Here is a 22,088-nt window from a genome sequence, read left to right on the forward strand (position 1 = left end):
TGAACTAGGGAACATCTGTTCGCCCGCCTGGAGAGATAACCCCTCAGAATTCTGCAGCAGCCCCTAACTTCTTGTTCCCCACTTGTTCCCCCCACCATCGTGGCCTTTCTCAGCAGATAATGTGTTCAGGCAGAACGTTGATGAGGGGCCCTTCTGTAAATCCAGAAGGGCTGTTTCACACTTGTGTTTGGGTGAAGTCTCTTGAGAAAGGTTGGAATGTTTTAAGTGATTATTTTCTAGAATGTTGTCTAAAGAGAGTTTCAGACAGTTCTCCGTGTATGTATTAACTGAGGCAAATGAAAGTTGCAGAGTTTTGGTGCTCTCAGACACGTGCTTCTGTTTCCAACTGGGTTGGAAGCTTTCCCTCTGGAAAAAGCTGCTGACTTGCTGGGCTCCTGCGCCTTGCTGAAGCAGTTGTACGCAACGCTTGTAACAAGAGCCAGGTCCTAAAGAGAGGCATGGCTCTCATCTATCTCCAGCACCAGCCTCGTGGAAGAAATGGAAAGTTAGCCAAAACAGTATAACCTCCTAGAAAACATTTTTACTGTAAGGGTTATTAAATAATATCTAACAAAAGTTAACTGTGAAAGCAGCCATTACCTATTCAAGGTCACCATCGAGTTGAAAATCAGCCCACCCTTTTGTTTCAGCAGGACGGTCAGGGCCCAGGGGTCCTGTTGTCAGAGCACCTGGTGATGGTGCCCGTGGTGGGCAGTGGCCAACAGCTTGATTCAATTTTTTTTTTTCCTGGCACTTTATGATTTAGTTCACACTCAGCCTCCATTCTGCTTTCTTTCAATCCCTTTAGCATTTGTTCCCATTGCTTTACCTGTCTCTACCAATTTTTGTAGGTCACCATTACTGAAACCTCACTGGCCTCCTCTCAGTACTACTGAAATTGCTGTGGTGTAGCTAGAAGGGCCTGAGGCAGCATTTCAAGAAAGTGTTAAGATCTGCCGAGATGCTCAAAAACTGAACTCACTGTATGGTGAGAAGACAGACGGCTACTCTAACTGAAAAGCAGACCTCAGCCACATAGTCAGCCATGATTAACCACAGGCCTACTTGTCAGGAACTGTGTAGATGACAGTAGGTACGGTCCCTGCCCACAAGGGGTCTGGAGGTGGTGAGAGAAGCCAGCCTGTAAGTGAAAAATTTAATGGTGCTACCCTGTGACCTCAGATCATTAGCCACAAAAATGGTCCACAGCTAAGTCTCCCATGAAATGAGGGAGAGAGATATCCATTGTTTGTTTGTATAAAATTCGGAAAGAACTCAAACCCTCACATTATAACCTAGATTTTAGTCATGTATAATCATGCAGGATAGATTCTTGTGGGGCAGTAGTAGGAGTGAGGGCAGTCAAGTTAGTACCCCGCTAAGCATGTTTGTGAGATGTCGGGGCAAGACTTGAGCAGGAACGACTGTGACTTAGGGTTAAAGGAAATCCAAGATTAATTGAGTTCTTATAAGTATTTCATTGAGCCAAACAAAATACTTTCTCTACAGCTTGGCTACAAAAACACACAGGGGTCGGAGTTTACATTTCTCTCCCTACAACTTGATCTATTAACCACTTAAGAAATATTGAAACTTTTGCCTTTCCCTGCCTTAGTTTTCTAATAAGAAGAGAACAGGTTTTACCTGCAGACCCCCTGGCAAGTTCTAGGATTTGGTAACAGCTCAGTTAAAGGAAAATCCGCCATGATGTATTGAACGGAAAGATGGGAGTAGAAATGCAGAACTTACTAGGCTGTGCCAACAGAGGGCAGTCTTGTCTTGTCTTGTCTTTTTTCTTTTTTTTTCTATTGAAGTACAGTTGACACACACTATTACATTAGCTTCTGGTGTACAACATTGTGACTCAACAAGTCTGTGCGTTATGCTGTGCTCATAAGGTAGCTCCTTGTGTCACCATACACACTATTACAATACCATAGACTTCCCGAAGCTGTACCTCTCATCCCTGTGACTTACTTATTCCTTAACGGGAAGCCTGTACATCCCTCCCCCCTTCACCCATTTTGCCAGTCACCCCGCTGCCATCCCCTCAGCCAACCATCAGCTTGTGAGAGAGCGGTCCTATCCCATTCCTTGCCCCTAAGACATGGCTGTAGGACTGTTAGTTGCTCCAAGGCAACCACAGATATAAGTATTTCTTCTTTGGGGGGGGGGGGGAAGGAATGCCTAGAATTTTAGCTTAAGTCCTTTGGTTAGTTTCCTAAATTTGACATCTCCTTGACATACCCAAATTAGCACACACATGTTTGTGAACTTTGGGTCTCCCTCTCTCCCCACCTCCCTTTTTCTCTCTCCCTGAACCCCTCTCTCTCTCTCTCTCTCAATTCTAACAAGAACTTGATATTTTAAAAATTCTCTAAGAACAGGTCAATGTTTGATTGGTGGGTTTGTTTTTTTTTAGTTTGTTTGTTTGTTTGTTTGTTTGTTTCTTAAGTAGGCATCACACCCAGCATGGAGCCCAAAGGAGGGCTTAAACTCACAACCCTGAGATGAAGACCTGAGCTGATATCAAGAGGTGGATGTTTAGGGCACCTGGGTGGCTCAGTGGGTTAAAGCCTCTGCCTTCGGCTCAGGTCATGATCCCAGAGATCAAGCCCCGCTCAGCAGGGAGCCTGCTTCCCTTCCTCTCTCTCTGCCTGCCTCTCTGCCTAATTGTGATCTCTGTCAAATAAATAAATAAAATCTTTAAAAAAAAAAAGAGGAAAAAAAAAAGAGAGAAAAAAAAAAAAAAAGAGTTGGATGTTTAATTGATTGAGCCACCCAGGTGCCCCAATAAATAAATAAATAAATAAATAAAAGGAATTGTGTAAAGTTCCATTTTAGTAACAGAGCTTAGTTGAAGATCATTCTCTAACAGAGAGTATAGAAAGAAAAGACTATCAGAATCTCAACTGGTCTTTTTTCTTCATCCCTGAAAGGACTGCAAATTTCCCAATGGTTTTATGAAATTAATTCCCCCAGTTGGTTCACATGTAAGGGAGGAAAGTGATGCTTTTCAACTTTTCAGGCCACATCCTGACAGCTGCAGTGAAGTCAGACGACGTAGGAAGGTAACCAGAGAACCTCTTCTGACCCGACAGACACCTTATATATCCACGTAATAAGGATGAAAGCGAAAGGAATCAAATACAAAATTTATTTAGGGAGTCCCATTTAAGATCACTGTGTATACCACTAGTAGTGAGGTAAAAATATAAATTAAGTCTTTTGTACAATTTCTATCATTTCACAAAAAAGGAAGAGAGATCTTGAGTCTGGGCTCCCACTGAGTTTATTTTTATTTTTATTTTTTTTAAAGATTTATTTATTTGACAGATAGAGATTACAAGTAGGCAGAGAGGGAGGCAGAGAGAGAGAGAGAGGAGGAAGCAGGCTCCCAGCTAAGCAGAGAGCCCGATGCGGGGCTCGATCCCAGGACCCTGGGAATAATGACCTGAGCTGAAAGCAGAGGCTTTAACTGGCTGAGCCACCCAGGTGCCCCTCCCACTGAGTTTATTATCAGTGATACTAGGTGCAAATGAGTTGGCCCACTTTTATAATCTGCTCAGCACACTTTGTAAGATTCAGAGTCTGTGACAGGGACAGCATTTCCATTTTATTACCTGACTGGCATCCACCCATACCAGTTTTTCTTTTTTTCTGAATTTGGTAAGATCTAGGACTATTCCCAAACTTCCATTGCTTCCAATGAGGTGGGAAATCAGCAGACTCCCTCCTCCTATGTCCTGTCATGGGGAGGGGACTTTGGAAGGAACTGGAAGTCTTAGATGAAGGCTAAGGATCCTTTCTCCAACCAGAGTCAGAGATGTTCTCTTCTCCCTCTGAGGAGACACTATATCAAAAGCTAAAAGTATGGAAATCTGCCACGCCAAGAGGTCAGTTCAGTAAAAATAACAGCCCTGACCCTTCCCAGAGCCCCAACCCTGAAACTCCCACATAGGAGATGTCAGTGTGGCCCCCATACAGCCCTTGAACCCCTCTGTTTCTCAACCAGTCCTGCAGTCTTCCAACCCGCCACTTCTCTCTCCTGTGCTAATGCCGCTTCCCTCAGTTCTCATGAACTCTTAGTAGGAGAAAGGGAACGTAAGAAATGCACAAGAGAATGAAAAACATCAATTTCTAAGTCTTGCGACTTAGTCTGGTCACAAGTATGTGACCAGAATGCAGATGACATGTGACCACTTCTGTAACACCATGAGATTTCTTTGCCCTCCACATGACTCTATTACAGTGATAGTTTCCTCAGGCAATGGTGACTAGCAAGGGTTAATTTGGGGGTCAAGAGTGTTTATAACCCCTTTCCCATGATTCTCAAGATAAGCCATGTATAAATGCTTCATTCATTCACAAATATGTACCATGTGTACCATATAAGATATATCATTAAAAAGAACTCCCCCCCCCCGCCCTCCAACTCCCTTGGGCTACCTGTGGCTCAGTCAGTTGAGCGTCCAGCTCTTGGTTTCAGATCAGGTCAGGATCTCAAGGTCCTGGGATTGAGCCCCATGTCAGGCTCTGCACCCAGCATGGAATCTGTTTGAAGATCTCTCCCTCTGCCTCTGCTCCTCCCCTCTGCTCAAATAAATAAGGAAATAAGATATTTTAAAAAAATAAAAATAGGGGCACCTGGGTGGCTCGGTTAGTTAAGGGTCTGCCTTCAACTCAGGTCATGATCCCAGGGTCTTGGGATCAAGCCCTGCATCGGGCTTCTTGCTCAGCAGGGAACCTGCTTCTCCCTTTGCCTCCCCAACTGTTCATTCTTTCTCTCAAGTGAATAAATTTTTTAAAAACCTAAAAATTAAAAAAATAAAAATAAATAAAGCTTGAACTCCAAATAGCAGAATAAACTACGTGACAGTTCCCCAAATATACCATGCTCTCAAGTCCCAGGGTCTTTGCACATGCTGCTTTCTCTACCTAGAATGCTTTTCTTCCTCCTTCACCCAGGGAGTTCTTACTGATAACTTCAAAACTCAGTTGAGATGTCACCACTTCCAGAAAGCTCCCCCTAACTACTAGCTCACCCATTCGGAGTTAGATGACCCTCTTTGTATTCCCTTAACACTTTGTTAATGTCTCAGTCATAGCAAAGATATATTGAATAATAATCTTATTTACCCACTTTATCTCCAGTTAGACTGAGAATTTGTTGTAGATAGAAACTATATCACCTGTTTCTGTCTTTATCTTATCTTCCTAGTAGACTCTCTAGCACATGATAAGTGCTCAGAAATCATTTGATGAGTGCAGAAGCTACAAGTCTAGGAGGAAAGACAGAAAAGCATAACTTGCAAAGTGTGATAAATACTGGAGTAAGGTGCAGAGACAAATGAATACAGAGATTGGAGACGTCTGCTTGAGAAGAAGACAGGGTGTAAGAAGGAATCCCAGAGAAGAAGATTTTTGCGCTGGCCTTGAGGAAGACCAGGAAATCACCAGGCATAGAGGGAGGAGAAGACAAAGGGAACAGTAGCATGTGGAAAATGCTGGAGGCTTCAGTAGGCATGAAGCATTTGGGGAGATGTCTCTTAGAAGAATGACTCTAGGGGGGCAACTGGGTGGCGTAGTTGGTTAAACAGCTGCCTTGGGCTCAGGTCATGATTCCAGGGTCCTGAAATGGAGCCCCGCATCGGGCTCCTTGCTCAGCAGAGAGCCTGCTTCTCTCTCTCCCTCTCCTTGCTGCTCTGCCTGCTTGTGCTCTCTCTGTCTCTCTGTCAAATAAATAAAATCTTAAAAGAAGAAGAAGAAGAATGACTCTAGTGACAGAAAAAGATATTGATGGGAGGGTGACAGGAGAATATTAGAAAACCAGGTAAAGACCTGATTTGCTCTAATTAGCAAGGGGATACAAATGAGGGCAAAAACAGATGTTGAGTCATTCAGGAAATGACCTTCAGCATGACCCTCAGGTTTCTGGCTTGAGTGAGTGGTGGTATCGTAAACCAGAATGAGGCATTAAGAGGAAAAATGACTTGGGGAGAAATATGGTAATCCCAGTCTGCTAGTATTGAGTTGGATGTGTCCATTGGACCTCCAGGTGAAGATGTGTAGTAATCAAGTAGATATGTGAGTATGAAGCCCAGAGGAGGCTTTGACTAAACATGAAGAGTCTATTCTAACTTCATTGGACCTTTTGTTTCACTTCTAGCACTTACTGTAGAAGTAAATACTGTGCCATGAGGTTTCAGGCATGGTTGGGAACTGCTAGGAAAGCAGTAATTGGTCCCCTCTCTGCCACTGGCTTGGGTGCAGTGGCCTCCAGTAAGGTGATCGACTTCAGGCTGTGCCCATTGCCTTATGGAAAAGGAGGCCATTAAGGAGACCTGAAGACAAATGCGGCAAACATTGCCTCTAAAACAAATTAATTTAGTCCTGTCAGTCATGATTCTTCTGTGATACTTGGAAGTTATACCGTGAGGCAAACTTCTTCCACTGCCCAAAAACCATACTTTCGAAGACCACTGTACACAGAGAGGAGGGGAAGTCTTTCCTTTCATTACATTAAAGTTCTTATCCCTAGCAAACTCTCTATAAAAGGAGACAGGGACACCTGGGTGGCTCAGTTGGTTGAACATCCAGCTCTGAGTTTCAGCTCAGGTCCTGACCTCATGGGTCAGGAAAAAAGCTCCATGTCAGGCTCTGTGTTCAGTGTGGAGTCTGCTAGGGATTCTCTCCCTCCTCTCCCTCTGCCCCTCCCTTGCTCATTCTCTTTCTCTCTCTCTCTCTCTCTAATAAATAAATAAATCTTTAAAAAAGAAGGAAGGGAGGGAGAGAAAGAAGGAAGGATAGAAGTGGGGAAGGAAGGAGGGAGGGATGGGAGGGAAGGACGGGAGGGAGGGAGGAAGGAAGGAAGGAAAGAAGGAAAATAGATGTTGCTCCCTTGCTATAACAAACGTGTTTGTTCTTTCCCTCCATTTGGGGGGTAGGGAGTGGTCTTATTTTAGTGCCATCCCGCAGTTGTGATGGCCACTTTTTGTTCCTGTTCTTGCCCTGCCCCCATCATGATCATGCACTGCGCTAGAGAGTTTATTTGCAATTCTGTCTGCGTTACAGAGTTTGGGTTGAGATCTGCTTTAAGGGAGCCAACTAAAATAGCATTTTTGCAAAGCAACTCATTGTGTTTTTCCTGGCTAATTTATCTTAAGTGACTTGCACTGAAATGAAACATATTTTAATTCAAAAGTTCCTGACAGTAATGGTACTGTGGGAGTTACATGATGTGTTCGTGGTTGAACCTCTTTTATACCAGATATCTATTCACGAAGGCTAAATGGGAATTGCTTATGGAGCCCAGGCATTTCTAACAATTCAAGAGGGATTGGTATTTAACCAGACAGTTCTGGCAATCAGGTGTGAGCGTGGCAAAGATTTAGCAAGGGCATTAGTCGTGTGTGGAGAATGGAGGATCTCATTTTTAATTCAAAGGACTATGATAGAAAACTCATCATCAAACTTGAATATCAACCAGCCATGTTTACAAAGAAGGCAAAATCACAATAGCACCCAGGGAAATTTAAATGACGCATGATAAAAATTCTCAGAGAAGCCCAAAAACCAATCATCCCATCCAGCATGCTGAATGAAATGCTGCACTAAGCCCAGCGCTGGTATTGTGTTCAATGAAAAGGCCTTAAAGTATTTACTTCTTCTTTCAAAGCGAAGGTACCAGGTTTATTGGGAATTGTGGTATCAAACATATTCCCAAATTTTTTTTTTTAAATGCCAAAAGTTTAACTAAAGCTTCTGCCACACTGACTAAAAATAAGTAACATACCACCCCAACGTGTGGTCCGATGTTTTCATTCCTGTAAAGGTAAATCAAGTTGGGTGGTCAGATTCCGGATGCAGCCACGAATTAGCCACTTCAAAGAAGCAACAGGGAACAACTGAAGTGTTCAGATGCCCTCTGGAAACTGGTCCTCTAAAGGATGCTTTTCTGATCTGTTGGAAATGCAGTGTGAGTGGACCCATCTTTGGCTGAGTTAACGTTTCCTTAATTAACAGGTAGGAGATCAAATCATCGAAATCAACGGGGAGAGCACAAGGGACATGACACACTCCAGAGCGATAGAACTCATCAAGTCGGGAGGAAGAAGGGTCCGTCTCCTGCTGAAACGTGGGACGGGGCAGGTCCCGGAGTATGGTACGTTTCACGTTTTGATTCACCTTTTTTCTCTTTCTTCTGTGTACTGGCAGTGGCTCTGCTTATTTGCACAAGTGTATCAGTCCTCCAAGTCTACCTAAATATAGTTAGCTTTCAATAGATGTATATAGACGCGGATATATGTGCATATGTACATTGAAGCACAAGACTGATATGTGTGTGAGCTCTTTCTTTTGCTCCCTTGGTTAAGTGATGTTTAAAATAGCAAATAGAGGACCTTCCAGGGCATCTCTGAGTGTGCAGGGAGAGCCAGCCACCAATTATACATTTGAACTTTTGCAGTTTGACAAAAAGTCTTCTGTTCATTTGAGTCCACAGTAATTTATCAGTTGTTTCCTAAAATCACTCATGTGTCACACTGCCCCATAGGCTGTGTGACCGGGGCCAGGGGACAAGCAAGAGCAAATCTTCAGGTGGGAAGATGAGAATGTAACCTTCAGTTCACGCAGTGGTTGCATTTTCTTGGCACTTCGGGACAGTCCAAGAATTCACTCTTAACGCTGTGCATCTCTGTGCTCTTCCAGAAAGCATGGAAGTGCATTAGCCCTGCCTTCAGGAGTCTCTAATGGTGTTACTTCTCAGCAGCCCATTGAAGGCACCACTGACCGGTTGACTACTGGTGGGTGGTTGTTAGGTGAGAGGCATCAGCCCCTTAGCTGGGCTGTAATTAATGTCAAGGAGTGTCAGAAAGACAGACAGACATCAGTGAAGAACAGTGCTGAGAATACCTGTCCAAATTAGGGCAATGGGACCTAACTGAATAATAAGCTCAAATTGTTGATCTAGATGCTCCCTTTCATCCCTCCATCCCCTACCCCCCCACACACCACATACACGCGCACGCGTTCTCTCTCTCAATAACACTTTTCCCTCTCTAATTATGCTTACCTCGATCATGGGAAACTTGCCTAACTACCAAATAATTGAACACTTCTTTAGTTAATGGTGCAGGACAGTCTTGAGTTCAGTTGAAATATATGAATTCAAATGCCCTCAAAAACTTTGTTTTCGGGGATCTTGAGAAACCCCAAAAGCACTGGCAAGTACTCAACTAAGGAAGGCACTGAGAAGTTTTTATAGGCTTGGCTCTATGCCCCAGGAAAGACTTCATCCCAGGTTCCCATCCTTAATACCTGGATCTAATAAAATATGTTTACATATTAATATTAGCAATAAAGACAGGCCTGATCCTGTTACGTGGCGCTGGTGCTAATCCCTTTGTAAAGAATCCTACTCTTGGAATAGAGTGACTTTTTGCACCCCAGAGAACCAAGCGACCCAGTAAGATGAAACTGACCTATGACAGTTTGTCACTTCTAAAAAATACCTTATTTTAGGGGCACCTGGGTGGCTCAGTCCTTGGGCACCTGCCTTTGGCTCAGGTCATGATTTCAGGGTCCTGGAATCAAGCCCCGTGTCGGGCTCCTTGCTCAGTGGGGGCCCTGCTTCTCCCTCTTCCTCGGCCCCTGGTTGTGTTCCCTCTCTCCCTGTCTTTCTCTCTCTCTCTCTCTGTCAAATAAATAAATGATATCTTAAAAAAAAGGGGGGGGGGATGGGTAAAGCCCTTTTAAAAAATACCTTATTTTAAAGGTATCCTTCATTCCACAGCAAGACCTGTTATCTGAGCCATGGAATGTCCATACAGTTAGTATTATTCTTGGGTCCTAACAAGTTAATCTTTAAAAAGTTAACCTGAACCACATGGCTACCCAGAGCTATCTATTCTGTTCTAGAATTCCTGTTGGGTACATCTTTTCAGCAGCTTGTCTACAGTGAGCAGTTAGAACATTATTGTTGACCAACTGGCAGCATCACTCAAACTGTGATGCCCACATATGAGGCTGCCTTAAAGCATCTTAAAAGAAAAACTAAAAATGTGTTTTTGGACAAGACCAAAATTCAACATCATGTCAGCATGATCCCTTTAATTCTTAACATCACCTGAAAATACCTGGTTAAGATTGAATTTAACAAACAGAGAGTTTGTTAAATACCTGAACACAGTTTTGAGGGCCCAGTCATCAATACAGTTAACTCCAGTCATTTTGCAGAATTTCTTCTAAATCTATTCTGCTAAAATGTAACATTAAATCATGCTTGCCAATGGTTAGAGTTTGTCCACTACTTTTGAAGTTAGACTGACCCAGATTTTGACTGTAAATTAATTTTAGAGACTATGTCACAAAATATCCAATTTAATAGAACAGAGCGATCTCCTTCAGCGAAGTAAAAGAATGATCATGAACTAAGTAAACATTACCATCTAAGCTGAAAGATGCCTGGTTTTGCATGAACAACCAAGAAGGTTAGGGATCAGACCAGCATCTCTGAGGATAATGCTATCAAGTGATATCAAGGAATCTCATAGCAACTAATGGGGTCCCCTAGACCACCCCACATTCAGAGATCTACTAGAAAGACTCCCAGGGCACAGAATAGAGTTGTACTCATAGCTAAGATTTATCAGAGTGTTGTAGTAAGAATACACAGTGTAATCATATGGGGGGGGAAATTGGCAAAGTCTAGAGGAATCCAGGTGCAAGATTCCTTATTCTTTCTCTCTCCTCCCCCCGCCGCCCTATTTTTCTCATGAGGGGTCACCCAGAGAGCACTCTTTGCCAGCAACAAAAACACAGTAATAAATGTGTGATACTGTTGCCCAGAGAAGCTCATTAGAACCTGGTACCCAGGGTTTATACTATGCTACTCATGCAGGCACCCTTCACGAGCACATACCAAAATTCTAGACTCCTAGAAGAAAAGCAGGTCATCAGCATACACGGTGTTGTCTGCACAGTTGCACAGGAGATACCCTTATCCTTTAGGGAAGGGTGTGTATTAGTGTAGGAGACAGTTTATTGGTCGAAGTCCCAGAGGCCAACCTTGCAAGCAGATCTTTCTGAGGACAGCCATCTCACGGCTGCCGTGCCAACTCTTTCCTGTCCCGGGGAGCAAGCCAAAGAAGCAGCCACCGTCATGGAGTTTACAAATGACCCCAGCTTAAAAGGAGTGCCCACGGCTGAAGAACAACCTAATTCCTTCAGCACCAGTTAAACAGACTGTATCATGAAGGCGAATCTTTTGTCCACAATAAAAGAGTGCATTTTAATGATGCTGGCAAGGGGGTGCTCTGTAACAAAACCAAGTAATGGAAGCAAGAACAGCAAAAGGAAATGCCTGAGATAACCAGTAGATATAACCAAGAATATAATCCACTTTGTCCAGATGTACCCTCATCACAGGAACACTGAATTTTCCATCGACTGTGCGTTTAATCCCATTTATGTTTCCTTTGTTTGCCTTTTAATATCCAACATGTAGCAAAAATCCATCTTTAGAATACGATTAAAGAAGGTTGTCAGAATCTATAGGAGACATAACCTGTTAGGGAGCCATGTAGACTTAATCCAGCCTGAGAGAGTGAGCTTTGAAGAGTAGGAGATCGACAACAAACAGCCAGCCTGTTAGCAGGGTTTTTAGTGATAGCCACCAGCCCTCCCTCTGCTACCTGCGGAATTCAGAATTCACAACAGCTCTGAAGCAAGACCCTTATCTGGACGTTTGGCCACGTGGACAGAAAAGCAGATCTCAGTCAAGAGAAGTAGGAAACTCTTGTGCTGAGTTCCTAAGGTGATCTGTGACAGGGAGATAAGCCCAGGTACAACTGAAAGAAAAAATATTCCAAGGGTAATCTGGCAGATTGTTGACTAAACAAAATCAGTGTGAATCCAAGTGAGCCGAGGAAAGGAGTAAATATGCTGCAAATATGCCATCCATAATTACTGCAAGACTAATCGTCACACGACAGCCCAGCCAAGTCAGAGGCATAAATCAGCAAATGTAGCCACAGAAGTCGGGGCTGCACACAGGCTGTCGAGCAGCTGCAGGGGGAGTCGGCAAGTGATAAGGGCTTTGAAGACGTTGCTTTTATAGCTAAGTCCTTGAAGGAGATGGATACTTCAACTCTACTCTAGTCCTCAGGATAAGAATTTGTTGATTATAAACTCCCCGGGAAGCGTGAGCTCCCCCTCCCCTGACACGCATCTCAACAACTGGCAGGAATAAGGAAATTCACTCCACCATACTGAAAAATGAATCCGAAGACGATGCCTCAAAAGTAGCGCCCTCCTTAACACTGGTTGTTGCTGTTTGAATTAAATCTAAGAAGGTTAAGAAAGAGGAAATCATGCGACGTGGTTCTAATTCTGCTCAGGAAAAAATTATACAAATTAGCGCCCTGCCTTGAAACACCAGTGTCCTTCATTAGCATTCAAAGAACGGAGGTGAGCACTCCCTTGATTTAGACCCGGAGCCACAGAGCCAGGGGTGAAGTCAAAATCAAGCAGTGCAGACCAACTTGGGCATTTCCCCTGGTAATATTCGCCGTTCAGATCGGATCAAAATAAAGCAAAACAGAAATGCGCTTTCTAGTCTTAGTGTTCTAGCCTGTTTATTCCCCTAAAAGGCAACAGAACCAGTCTTTCCGACTATAGTGGTGAAGGGAGTCCACTAGCAAATGGAGGCTCAGTGGTCTTAGGAGGCCACGTAGGGTTACAAGGAGGAGGCAGAAATCTCTTAATTGAGGTGTCCCGGTGACAACGATCACCAAATGCCCACACTGGGGGAAAGAAAGAGCCACTCTGTGAATTTGATTTCTGCCTACCCTTCCATTTTCAAAGTTAGTGTCTTTAATGGGTTTTGACTGGATCACAGGTCTTTGGTTAAATGGGACTGTTTTTATTTTAGAAGCATAATAAAACTGCATTAAGTATGTAGAGGAGAGATACGAGTCAGGAACTAGAGCCAAAGAAATGAATGGGCCAAATAGTTGTTTGGTTAAAGACTGCCTTTCGTCAGAAATACACATGACTTACTCAACCTATCAGAGCACCAGATTAAGCAGTACTGGTCTCTATTTATATGGCAGTAGGCAACATTTATTTGTTTATTATTCTTCGGGAATGGACCTTGAGCTGTTGCAAGGACATGGATGGAGCTGGAGTATATTACGCTAAGTGAAATAAATCAGTCAGAGAAAGACACACACGACATGACTTCGCTCATAAGTGGAATTTAAGACACAAGCAAGCAAAGGAAAATGAGAGAGAGAAACCAAGAAACAGACTCTTAGCTCTAGAGAACAAAGTGATGGCCACCAGAAGGGAGGCGGGGTGGGGGATGGGAGAAACAGGTGCTGAGCCCTGGGGGGATTAAAATAAAAAGGAATATACAGTGACAAGTTAACATTCCAAGCATACTCTTATATTCTTGCTTATAGTTATTAGTTCAGCAAGGGTTTTCTTCCCTTGCATCACACAAGCATAAACTGCAGGCAGTATGCCCCTACTAACTAGTCCACGTGAGACAATCCTGTAACTGATATCATTAATTCATGTCATTACTACTCCCTTAACTCAATGAGGATTTTTCTGGGCACCTACAATGGGCAAGTCTCTGCAGATCCAAGCTATAGTCCCGGCTCTGAGGGAGCTGAAGTCTAGGAAGGAGACACGGATTCCAACAGACTGGTGACAGATGGAAAGGTCTTCAAGGATCAGCTCTAGTGAAAAACCTGAAGTGGGTTTTATTAATTACTTGTGGAATTTAATAAGCGCTTCTAGAATTAAGGATCCTCAACAAGCCCTTGGCTTCTTCAGTTGGTTAAGCATTTCCTTTGTAATATTGATACCCACACTTTAGACATTTCCTGAATAAAGGACTCACTGAATGTAGGTGACTTTCTGTTTAGACCTTGTCTGAATTATTCTAAATTCTAAGTTAGTAAACCCAAACTTCATCTGGCAAATGTGCTAACCATCCCCGCCCGCTTCCTGAGGCTGTCAGCCCCAGGGAGCCCAGAGCACTGTGACCTCACATCCTGAGGCTTTTGTCGGGGTGCTGCTGTGCCCCCACAAGAAAAGACCAGGGGAGAGTCTTCATTTCCTTCATTTCTTCCTCGGAGACCATGTTTATGGGAGCTTTAAGTGGTTCCATAGCCTTTGCACTAATTCGCCTGCATTTTTAATAGGGCAAAAGGCAGCTTGCTTCAATAATAAATTCTGAAATTTAATTTCAGCTTCTGACATTCATGGTTGAGTGTATCTTCCTTTTCCATGAGAGGTTCCACAAATCACTCCTGTACACCTCTACTGAGGCAGACCCGAGGAAGAGGACAGGCTGTGAGGCAGAACTCCGGGCTGCATCATGCAGAGGACAGGCTTCTTCCTGTCTAGAAAGGCTCAAGACTGCTCTCTGCAGCACGTGGGTGAGCCCAGGAAATGGTCTGTGATGCTTCTGATAAGTTTCCCATTTCTCAGAGTCAGAAGCAGGAGTTTCCTTAAAGAACACATAGCTCTGACATTCCTTTCTCCACTGTTCAGCCGGACCCTCATTTATTATTTTGAGTATTTTTAGGACAAGGATGAAACCTCATGTCTTCACATGGTTTTATTGGGAACCATGGACTATAATGAATATTGGTTTGGTTTGGTTTGGTTTTTTGGATACCTTCATGTGATTTCCAACACACAATTTTCTCTTTAAGGATATATTGTAGGATCCCCTTCCCAAGTCCTCACTTTGTTAGGCATTTAAGGCTCTGATAAAATATATTAGAACACACAGTAACCAAGCAATCTACCAAGAAGAACCGATTTTAGCCTTTGAGGTCTGACCTCCCTCAATTCCCAAATACTGAAGTTATTGGCCACGTGCATGTCAGAAACTGTAAATATCCCAGTGCCTCCAGGAACCCATCCTGGAGAGGCACAGTTAGGCTCAAGTTTCAAACCCATCACTTGCACCCATTGTGAAGTGGGTGCTAAATGCCAAAATTATTTTCCACCCACTGTCTGACTTTTCTCTTGTCTCAAAGTAGAGCTGATACAGAAGGTTTTTGATTCCTGTAAAAGGGTTTGCCAACAAAACCCTGCTCTCCAGGTACTTAAAGTGGTCTCTAGTAAAGACAAATCCCTGGGTAGGTCCAGCCAACTGCCATAACCAACAGCTGTAGAGTCTCCAAGTAAATTTCAAGCTTTCTTTTTTTAAAAGATCCTTTTGTGGCAGAGCCTAGTGGAAGAAAGAGTGAGTCCACAAAGCCCAATTTTTGTTAGTAGAGAAACTGCCTTGCTCGAAGATAAGACTGCGGCAGTGTCCTGTTCTGAAAAAGACCTCCCAGCATTTCCTTTTAACCGAATTCCCTCCATCAGGACCAAAGATGAGACTGTATAATGCCTTGGTCCGCTCTTGAATTATGTGCTCTAACTACAGCAAAATCTCTAATTGAGAATCACACACATTTTTCAATGTGCTCTTTGGGTTCCATTTTGTTCGTTTGTTTTTGCTTTTTTAACAGAATAAAAAATGCACACTTAGTCCTGACTAAAGAGCTATTAACTGTCTGTGGCTCAGACATTTGCTCATGGGATGACTTGCTTTTCCACTTGTGTACAAAGGCATGCACTGTCTCGCACGTAGTAACTCGCCTCGGCGGGCCACCGGGTGTTAGGGCTGAACACACACACACACACACACACACACACACACACACACGTCAGTGCGCTGAGTAGGCCAGCGTGCGACTCTCCATTTTCCCTTTTCCACTGCAGTTTCTACCCCCGTCTCCGTGGCAATTTATTCCCACCGTGTTCCTGGTTCTTTTCTTTGAACATCTGTCCATGAGGTTTCCTAGCACATGTAGCTTTCAAGCCCAGTAAAGGTCACGTTTAAAACCTGATGAGAGCCTTCTCAGTGTGATACAAAACCATCTTGATTCTTTTGGCACACAATTACTGGCATCTTGGCAGGGCTAAATGGTAAACTCAATTAATAAGGCCTGAAATGTAATTTCCATTGCCCACGCCCGTAGTTAAGCTTCGGTTTTCTTACCACAGAGAGGGTCTGCTTTCCATTTAACCTTGAGGTGTTCGTGCTCACCTTTGTCTCCCTTCCCTGAGACACACACCATGCCCCGATACACGCTCTGGGGACAGAGCGGGAAACCTCTGTAGAGTGCAGTCCCATTCTGCTTCCCGAAGCCAGGCTCCCCATGGGGAGCAAGTTAGGCATTTAGATGGGGCATATCATCAGTATATGCCGGCAAGGAGTACATCAGGCTCCGGAACGCATGAGCTGCGTGGATTAAGTTGTTCTGAGCACATTAACCTCATGTTGGTCTGCCCACCCCTCCTGCTGTGCGGAGCTGAGAGAAACACAGCAACGGGCAAGGTGCGGGGTGGGGGGGCGGTCCTTGCTGCATCTCCTGGGGTCTGTCTCTTGGAGATTATTGATTTGGGCACTCCTGACTTTCTAGCACCTGCCTATGTGTAGATAAAGAACTGTAGCCCAAGAGCCGAGAGAGACACAAAGTGAGGCAGCTGCCGAGAGGCTGGTTTCAGGACACGGCCCTCGGCCCTCGGACAGGTGAGTATAGCCCAGAGTCGAACATGCAAGGCATCACCACACTTCTTCCTCCTGCTTTGTTTCTTTCCCAGAAAGCAATTACACTCAGCAAGTCAACTGCGAGCCTTGACTCTAAAGAAGTAGATCGTCAGAGGTGAGGGGAGCTAGGAGAATGTACGAGATTATTGGCGAAAACAGATACATGAACGTGGGCATGCCATGTCTTTCTTTTTTTGATGTTTCAAAATGTGGAAATGATTACTGTGACTGATTCTCAAATGACAACCAATTGCACGAAAACATGCCATCGTTATGGGAAAATTCTGCAAAAACTCTGATATGGTCATTTCAAATTTTTGTTAACATCTGTGTCTCCCAAAAGCGCCTCAGGATGCCCTCAGTATTTTCAGAAATATCTACTTTTGGAATACACATGTAGCTTAGTCTTTCACTAATTTCACTTGCTGCATGCTCGACAGGGGTAGCTCTACTTAAAGTCTTTATTCTTACTGCCTAGATAATTTGTATTCAGCTGCTCTAAACATACTAAGCGATCTTGACTCTAACCGTAATAATATATCTTTGTCACTGGTTCTGTTAATTCTAATGATTGGTCCTAGGCTGTTCCTCCCCTTCCTTTAGGAATGGTACCTTCCAGTCTCTCCATGTGCATGAAAAGTGACAAGCATGGGTCCCCATATTTCTACTTATTGGGCCACCCTAAAGACACGGTTTGTAAAATCTGCATGAATATTATCTTTCTCTAATGAGCTTTGGTTTTGCATTGTTTGTAACTGATGTATAATGCTTTTTCTTTCATAGTAGCTTGTCTAATTACTTCTAGAGCTCTGGAAAATACCTAGTTGAGACCTCACAAGTCATAAGGATAGGATTTGTAGGTTCATGAGCACTTGGGATGCACCAAATTCCAGCCCATAATGGCCCCAGCAGGAAGGAAAGATAGGGAGGGCCCAGCAGAGGCAGCACCAGCCAAGTTTTGCTTAACACACTTCCAAAAATCCTCCCCAGGCTTTGGTACAAATAGTTACATTGATTTCCTCTTGGCCCAAGTTCCAACAGCTCCAACCCAGGGCACCCCTTTGGCCCCTGACGGAAGGAGAGTCACAGTTGCCAAACATCGGAGCCCTGGGATCTCTGAACTCCTGGCATCACAGTATCTTTCTGGGCTGCCCTGTGGCAGCTAGCCACTCAGGACTGGAGCTGCTCACTTTCCTCTCACCATGCTCAGGGACACACCAAATTTAAAAGAGGGAAAAGAAAAACCACTTGTGACTTTTTAAAAAGAGTAGGCACAACTTTGTATCTGAAGAATATTTACCACTCTTTCAAAATGACTCCTCTCCACTTGACTGTATTTTAGCCTAACATTTTTTTTTTAAAGTCTTCCAGGAAAAAAAAATACCCTATACATAAATAAAGCAGAATATAGATGATAGCCTTGCAAATATGGTTCAGGCGACTTTTCACCCCTCAAACACATCCCTAGAGTGGCCCACGTTTCCACTGTCAGATCCTGCAGGGGGCAGGGGGCTTCGGCCACAATTTAATAGGCAGAACTGCAATTTTAAAATGTCCATTTGACTTTTCAGTCCCCACAGTTAGGCATGGAAGCAGGAGCCAGACTGGCATGTTTCTCAGTTTGGGTGTGATAGGACCCCATTCATGCTGTCACAGACATGGCCAAGCATCTCGCCGCAGAAGTCTTTTAAGCTGGCTCTCTGAATTTTTCCTGAAACATATTTTCCAACTGTTATAACCCTGCTGATTGCCATTAGGATTGCTTTAAATTTAACAGGAAAGATAATATTACTCACTAAGTGAATTATTTGATTGGCCTACTGCTAAACTCCTTACCAAATACTTTTATATTAATATAAGTATTATAAGTATTATACACACACACACACACACACACACACACACATACACTATTGCAGTCATTCCTTGAGGATGTCTAAAAAAAAAAAAAAAACAAGTTTTAAATGTATCATTTCTCTAAAGTGTCTGTCTCTCAAGGATGTTATTGATCAGGGGAGGCCTGAATCAGAGCAAAAAGGAAAAAGCTCCAATTTACTGGAAAAGACATAAAGCCACGGAATAATTATTAGGGAAATCCAGTCCGTTTTTGGTGGCGTAAAGAGGTATAGATCTGTGTTTCTGACCAAAGACGCTATATGCTTGCCATTTTTAATTTATATCAGCGATCTGGAATCCATGAAGGTGAGAGGACCGGAATCAACCGATTCCCCAGTCCACAGCCAAAAACAGAAACACAAGGGGGCTCGGTGGTTTCTGTCCAGTCCCATCAGCCTCTGTCAGGCACCTGACTCAATGCTGGGATATAAAGATTATGAGAGCGTCTCTGCCTTTGCGTTCATAAGCAAGGAGAAAACAGGGAGACAGGGAGAAAAGACAGGGAGTGGAGCAAACATGAAACACTTCAACGAAGAAGCGATAAGAACCCAAAGGAGACAATATCCTAATCCTGCTTAGCAGAGTTGTGGAAGGTTCTGCTCTACCCCACAGGTGACATTATAGCTGGGCCTTGAGCGACAAGTGTGGGCAAGAAGTAAGGCCGTTTCAGGCAGAGGAAACAGTTTGACCAAAGCCAGGGAGTGTGTTCAGAAGAGCTATCAAACAGGCGAACCGAGAGACAGGCGGCAGTAAGGGAAAGAACTCCAAGGTAGGTTCAGTTAGAAACGGCCTCGTATGCCAAGCAAAGGAATTCAGATTTTATATAATCAGATGTTGCTGGAAATTTGTTTGAGTGGAATGGTGAAAATACCCATGTTTGGAAATAGTCTCCAATACTGTTTATGTGGATTTTATAAGAAACTGGAGGCAGTTAAAATGTTACTGTAAAGGTGGAAACAAATGAAGAAAGGACCAGACTTGGGGGAGTGAGGTTGTGAATAGCACACCGGGAATAGATTCTGGAGATAATCCAAGCATTCCTCGAAGGAAGTAACAAAAAGCTGTTGCTGTGCCCCCAAATGGGCTGAGGGCAGGGTTAGGAAAAGAGTGGGAAGGAGGATGGTCAGGGACTAGAGACCACTCTGCTGCCTGGTTTAGCACAATGCTGGGTGCATAGCATTCAGACGGTAGCTTTCTCATGAGGGTTGTGGGCGGGAAATGGCCTTCATGCACTACTCCCCATGAACCTCACCACAGAGCCCCCACAGTTCCCCACACCGTTCCCCACATTCTGGGCCATGCTAGGAATCCACTACTGAGATGGCAGAAAACTTCAGCTCCTACTTAGATCCAGTCGTGGGGTTAGGACCCGGTTTTTCTGGGTTTTTTTTTCCAGAGGACAGGGATAGGCAGGGTACCAAGACGAATGATGCCGTTTCTCCCCTAAGGGAACTCTATATGTGGAGAACATTAAGGAAAACATGGTGCTCATTGTTCATAGAAAAATACTCTTGAATCACACTCGTTAAAATCATTCTCAAATGTATTATGTATGTATGTATGTGTAAGTGTTTTATATTCCTGCATTGATGTACGAAGTATTTTGGAAAACAAGCATGCTCTGCTTAATTTCCCTTTCTGGGGACATATTTACCCTTTGAAATCTGGATACCGCCTTAAGACTCCAGGGAAAGTATCCCCTCCATGATCACCGTCTCACCATGCTAACAAAGCCCAGAGACTGATTCCATCCTTCAGCCTCTTGGGCCTCCCTATAATAGTTAACACTGCTATCAGTATAGTAGCTGGATTTTTCTCTTACTGCCTTGACTGCCCCTCCAGGGTGTCCTTCAACTCCCTTCCCATCTAGTAACACCCCTCCCCAACTTTTCCCTCCGGGTCTCACTCACCCCCATGGTTCCACCTGTCACTCCTGTGCAGGTGACTCATTTCTGTTTCATCATGTCTGGCTTCATTCCACAACCCCACTCTGAGATGTCCCACTGCCTGTTAGATACTTCTAGCCAGATACCCCATATTTGTGTATTCAAATTTGTATTTATAATCTTTCCTCCTGAAAATACTCCTCCTCTTGAATCCCTTATTAATTAGGGGACCATCAATCCTCTTTGTCATCCAGCTCAAAACCATCTCAACTGCCTTCCCACTCATCTATCTATCTGTCATCTATCTGTCATCTCTCTATCTATCTATCTATCTATCTACGGTTCCCAAGTGGGAGTGATTTGAGTGAAGTCTCATTTCTCACTGGGCCCTCTCCACCATTCCTATTGTCATTCTATTCCAGTTCAGGCCTATTCCACAGGATTAAATAGCCTTTTACCTGTTTTCTGTACTGCTATGGCCAATCTTCCCAGCTCATTGATGCCAGAGCAATTGATTGTCCTTAAGGACTGCCCCACTCAAAGACCTTTTACACACACACACACACACACACACACACACACACACACACCTTTAAATTAATCCCCAGAGCCATTCCAGATTTGGCCCCACCTAAATCAGTCTTATCTCTTATCTCCCACAATAGCCTGTTTCATCTCTGTGCTCCAGCTACACTGTCCTTTATTCCCACCTTCATGGTTGGGCACATGCTGATCCCTTGGCTTGAGAAATCCTTTTCCCAAATCATGTCCTCCTTTAAGAACCGAGTCAAAGGCTGCCCCCTCCATGAATCCTTCCCCAAGTTCAGCAGTCAGAAGTAACTTGAGTTACTTCCCAAGTCCTCTGAAATCCCATAGCCCTTTATATTGACAACAGAATTATCAATATCCCCATCCTTCCTCCCCTTTATAGAATTCAAATTCTAGTTATCACCCCAGGTTAATACAGTGCTTTACAGAGTGAACAAGTAAGTGAATGAATGACTAAGTGTGTTGCACTATCACAAAGTTATTATTTTGACAGCAAATTTCAACGTGAGCTTTTGTAGATAGTTGCAGAGGGCTTGAGACGATGTCCCGAATCTCCACTGGTTGTCTCAACCCAAACCGGAAGTAGGGTTTTCACTGCTGTGGTGGTGGTGCCTGTGGTTTTCGTAAACTCCTGCCCACCTGCTTGTTTTCTTACCATATCTCTTTCGGTTAAGAGCAGAGTAGAGGAAAACTGGCTAATTGGCGTTCCAGGCAATTGTTTCTGGTTAATCTAAATTTTATTGTTTCTAGAGGTGTTTTCTCTCAAACTGTAGTTCTAACCTGTGTTGCCGTTACAAATTGTAGTTTAACCCTCTGGAGTTGCTTCTTTGTTATGGAAGCGTCGTGTATCATAGTCTCCTAGAGACTTTGGGGCACTGTGAAACAGAAGCTAATGTTAGGTCTATCTGTGTGGGATTATGTGCCTACCTTCCTGCTGTGAAAAGGGGCCCTTCGGAAGAACTCTCTATGCTCTTTGTCGAGCCTCCCGGGTCTATATCAAGTTCAAACAAATGGACCTATTTTATGATACGTGTCAGACATGTTTTGATGCTATGGGGGTTACAGAAAAAAAAATGTGGCATTGTCTCTCTCTTCCCTTCAGGAGCTCTCCATTTCATTGTAGAGCTACAAAT

The 22,088-nt window shown here is 43.8% G+C and overlaps 1 protein-coding gene across 4 annotated transcripts in view; it reads left to right on the top strand.

Annotated features, from left to right (window-relative positions):
* The window catches only part of MAGI2 (membrane associated guanylate kinase, WW and PDZ domain containing 2), a 1,383,262-nt gene that overhangs the window by 1,299,442 nt on the left and 61,732 nt on the right, over positions 1–22,088 (top strand). For 3 of the 4 annotated variants that reach the window (XM_046021617.1, XM_046021618.1, XM_046021620.1), the window contains one exon: positions 8,026–8,164. In XM_046021617.1, coding sequence (XP_045877573.1) covers positions 8,026–8,164 — 139 coding nt within the window. Of the gene's footprint in view, positions 1–8,025; positions 8,165–17,227; positions 17,317–22,088 lie in introns of all 4 variants that reach the window. The other variant, XM_046021621.1, reaches the window with a different exon arrangement.

This window comes from Meles meles, chromosome 10, assembly GCF_922984935.1.
Source record: "Meles meles chromosome 10, mMelMel3.1 paternal haplotype, whole genome shotgun sequence".
Classification (NCBI taxonomy): domain Eukaryota; kingdom Metazoa; phylum Chordata; class Mammalia; order Carnivora; family Mustelidae; genus Meles; species Meles meles.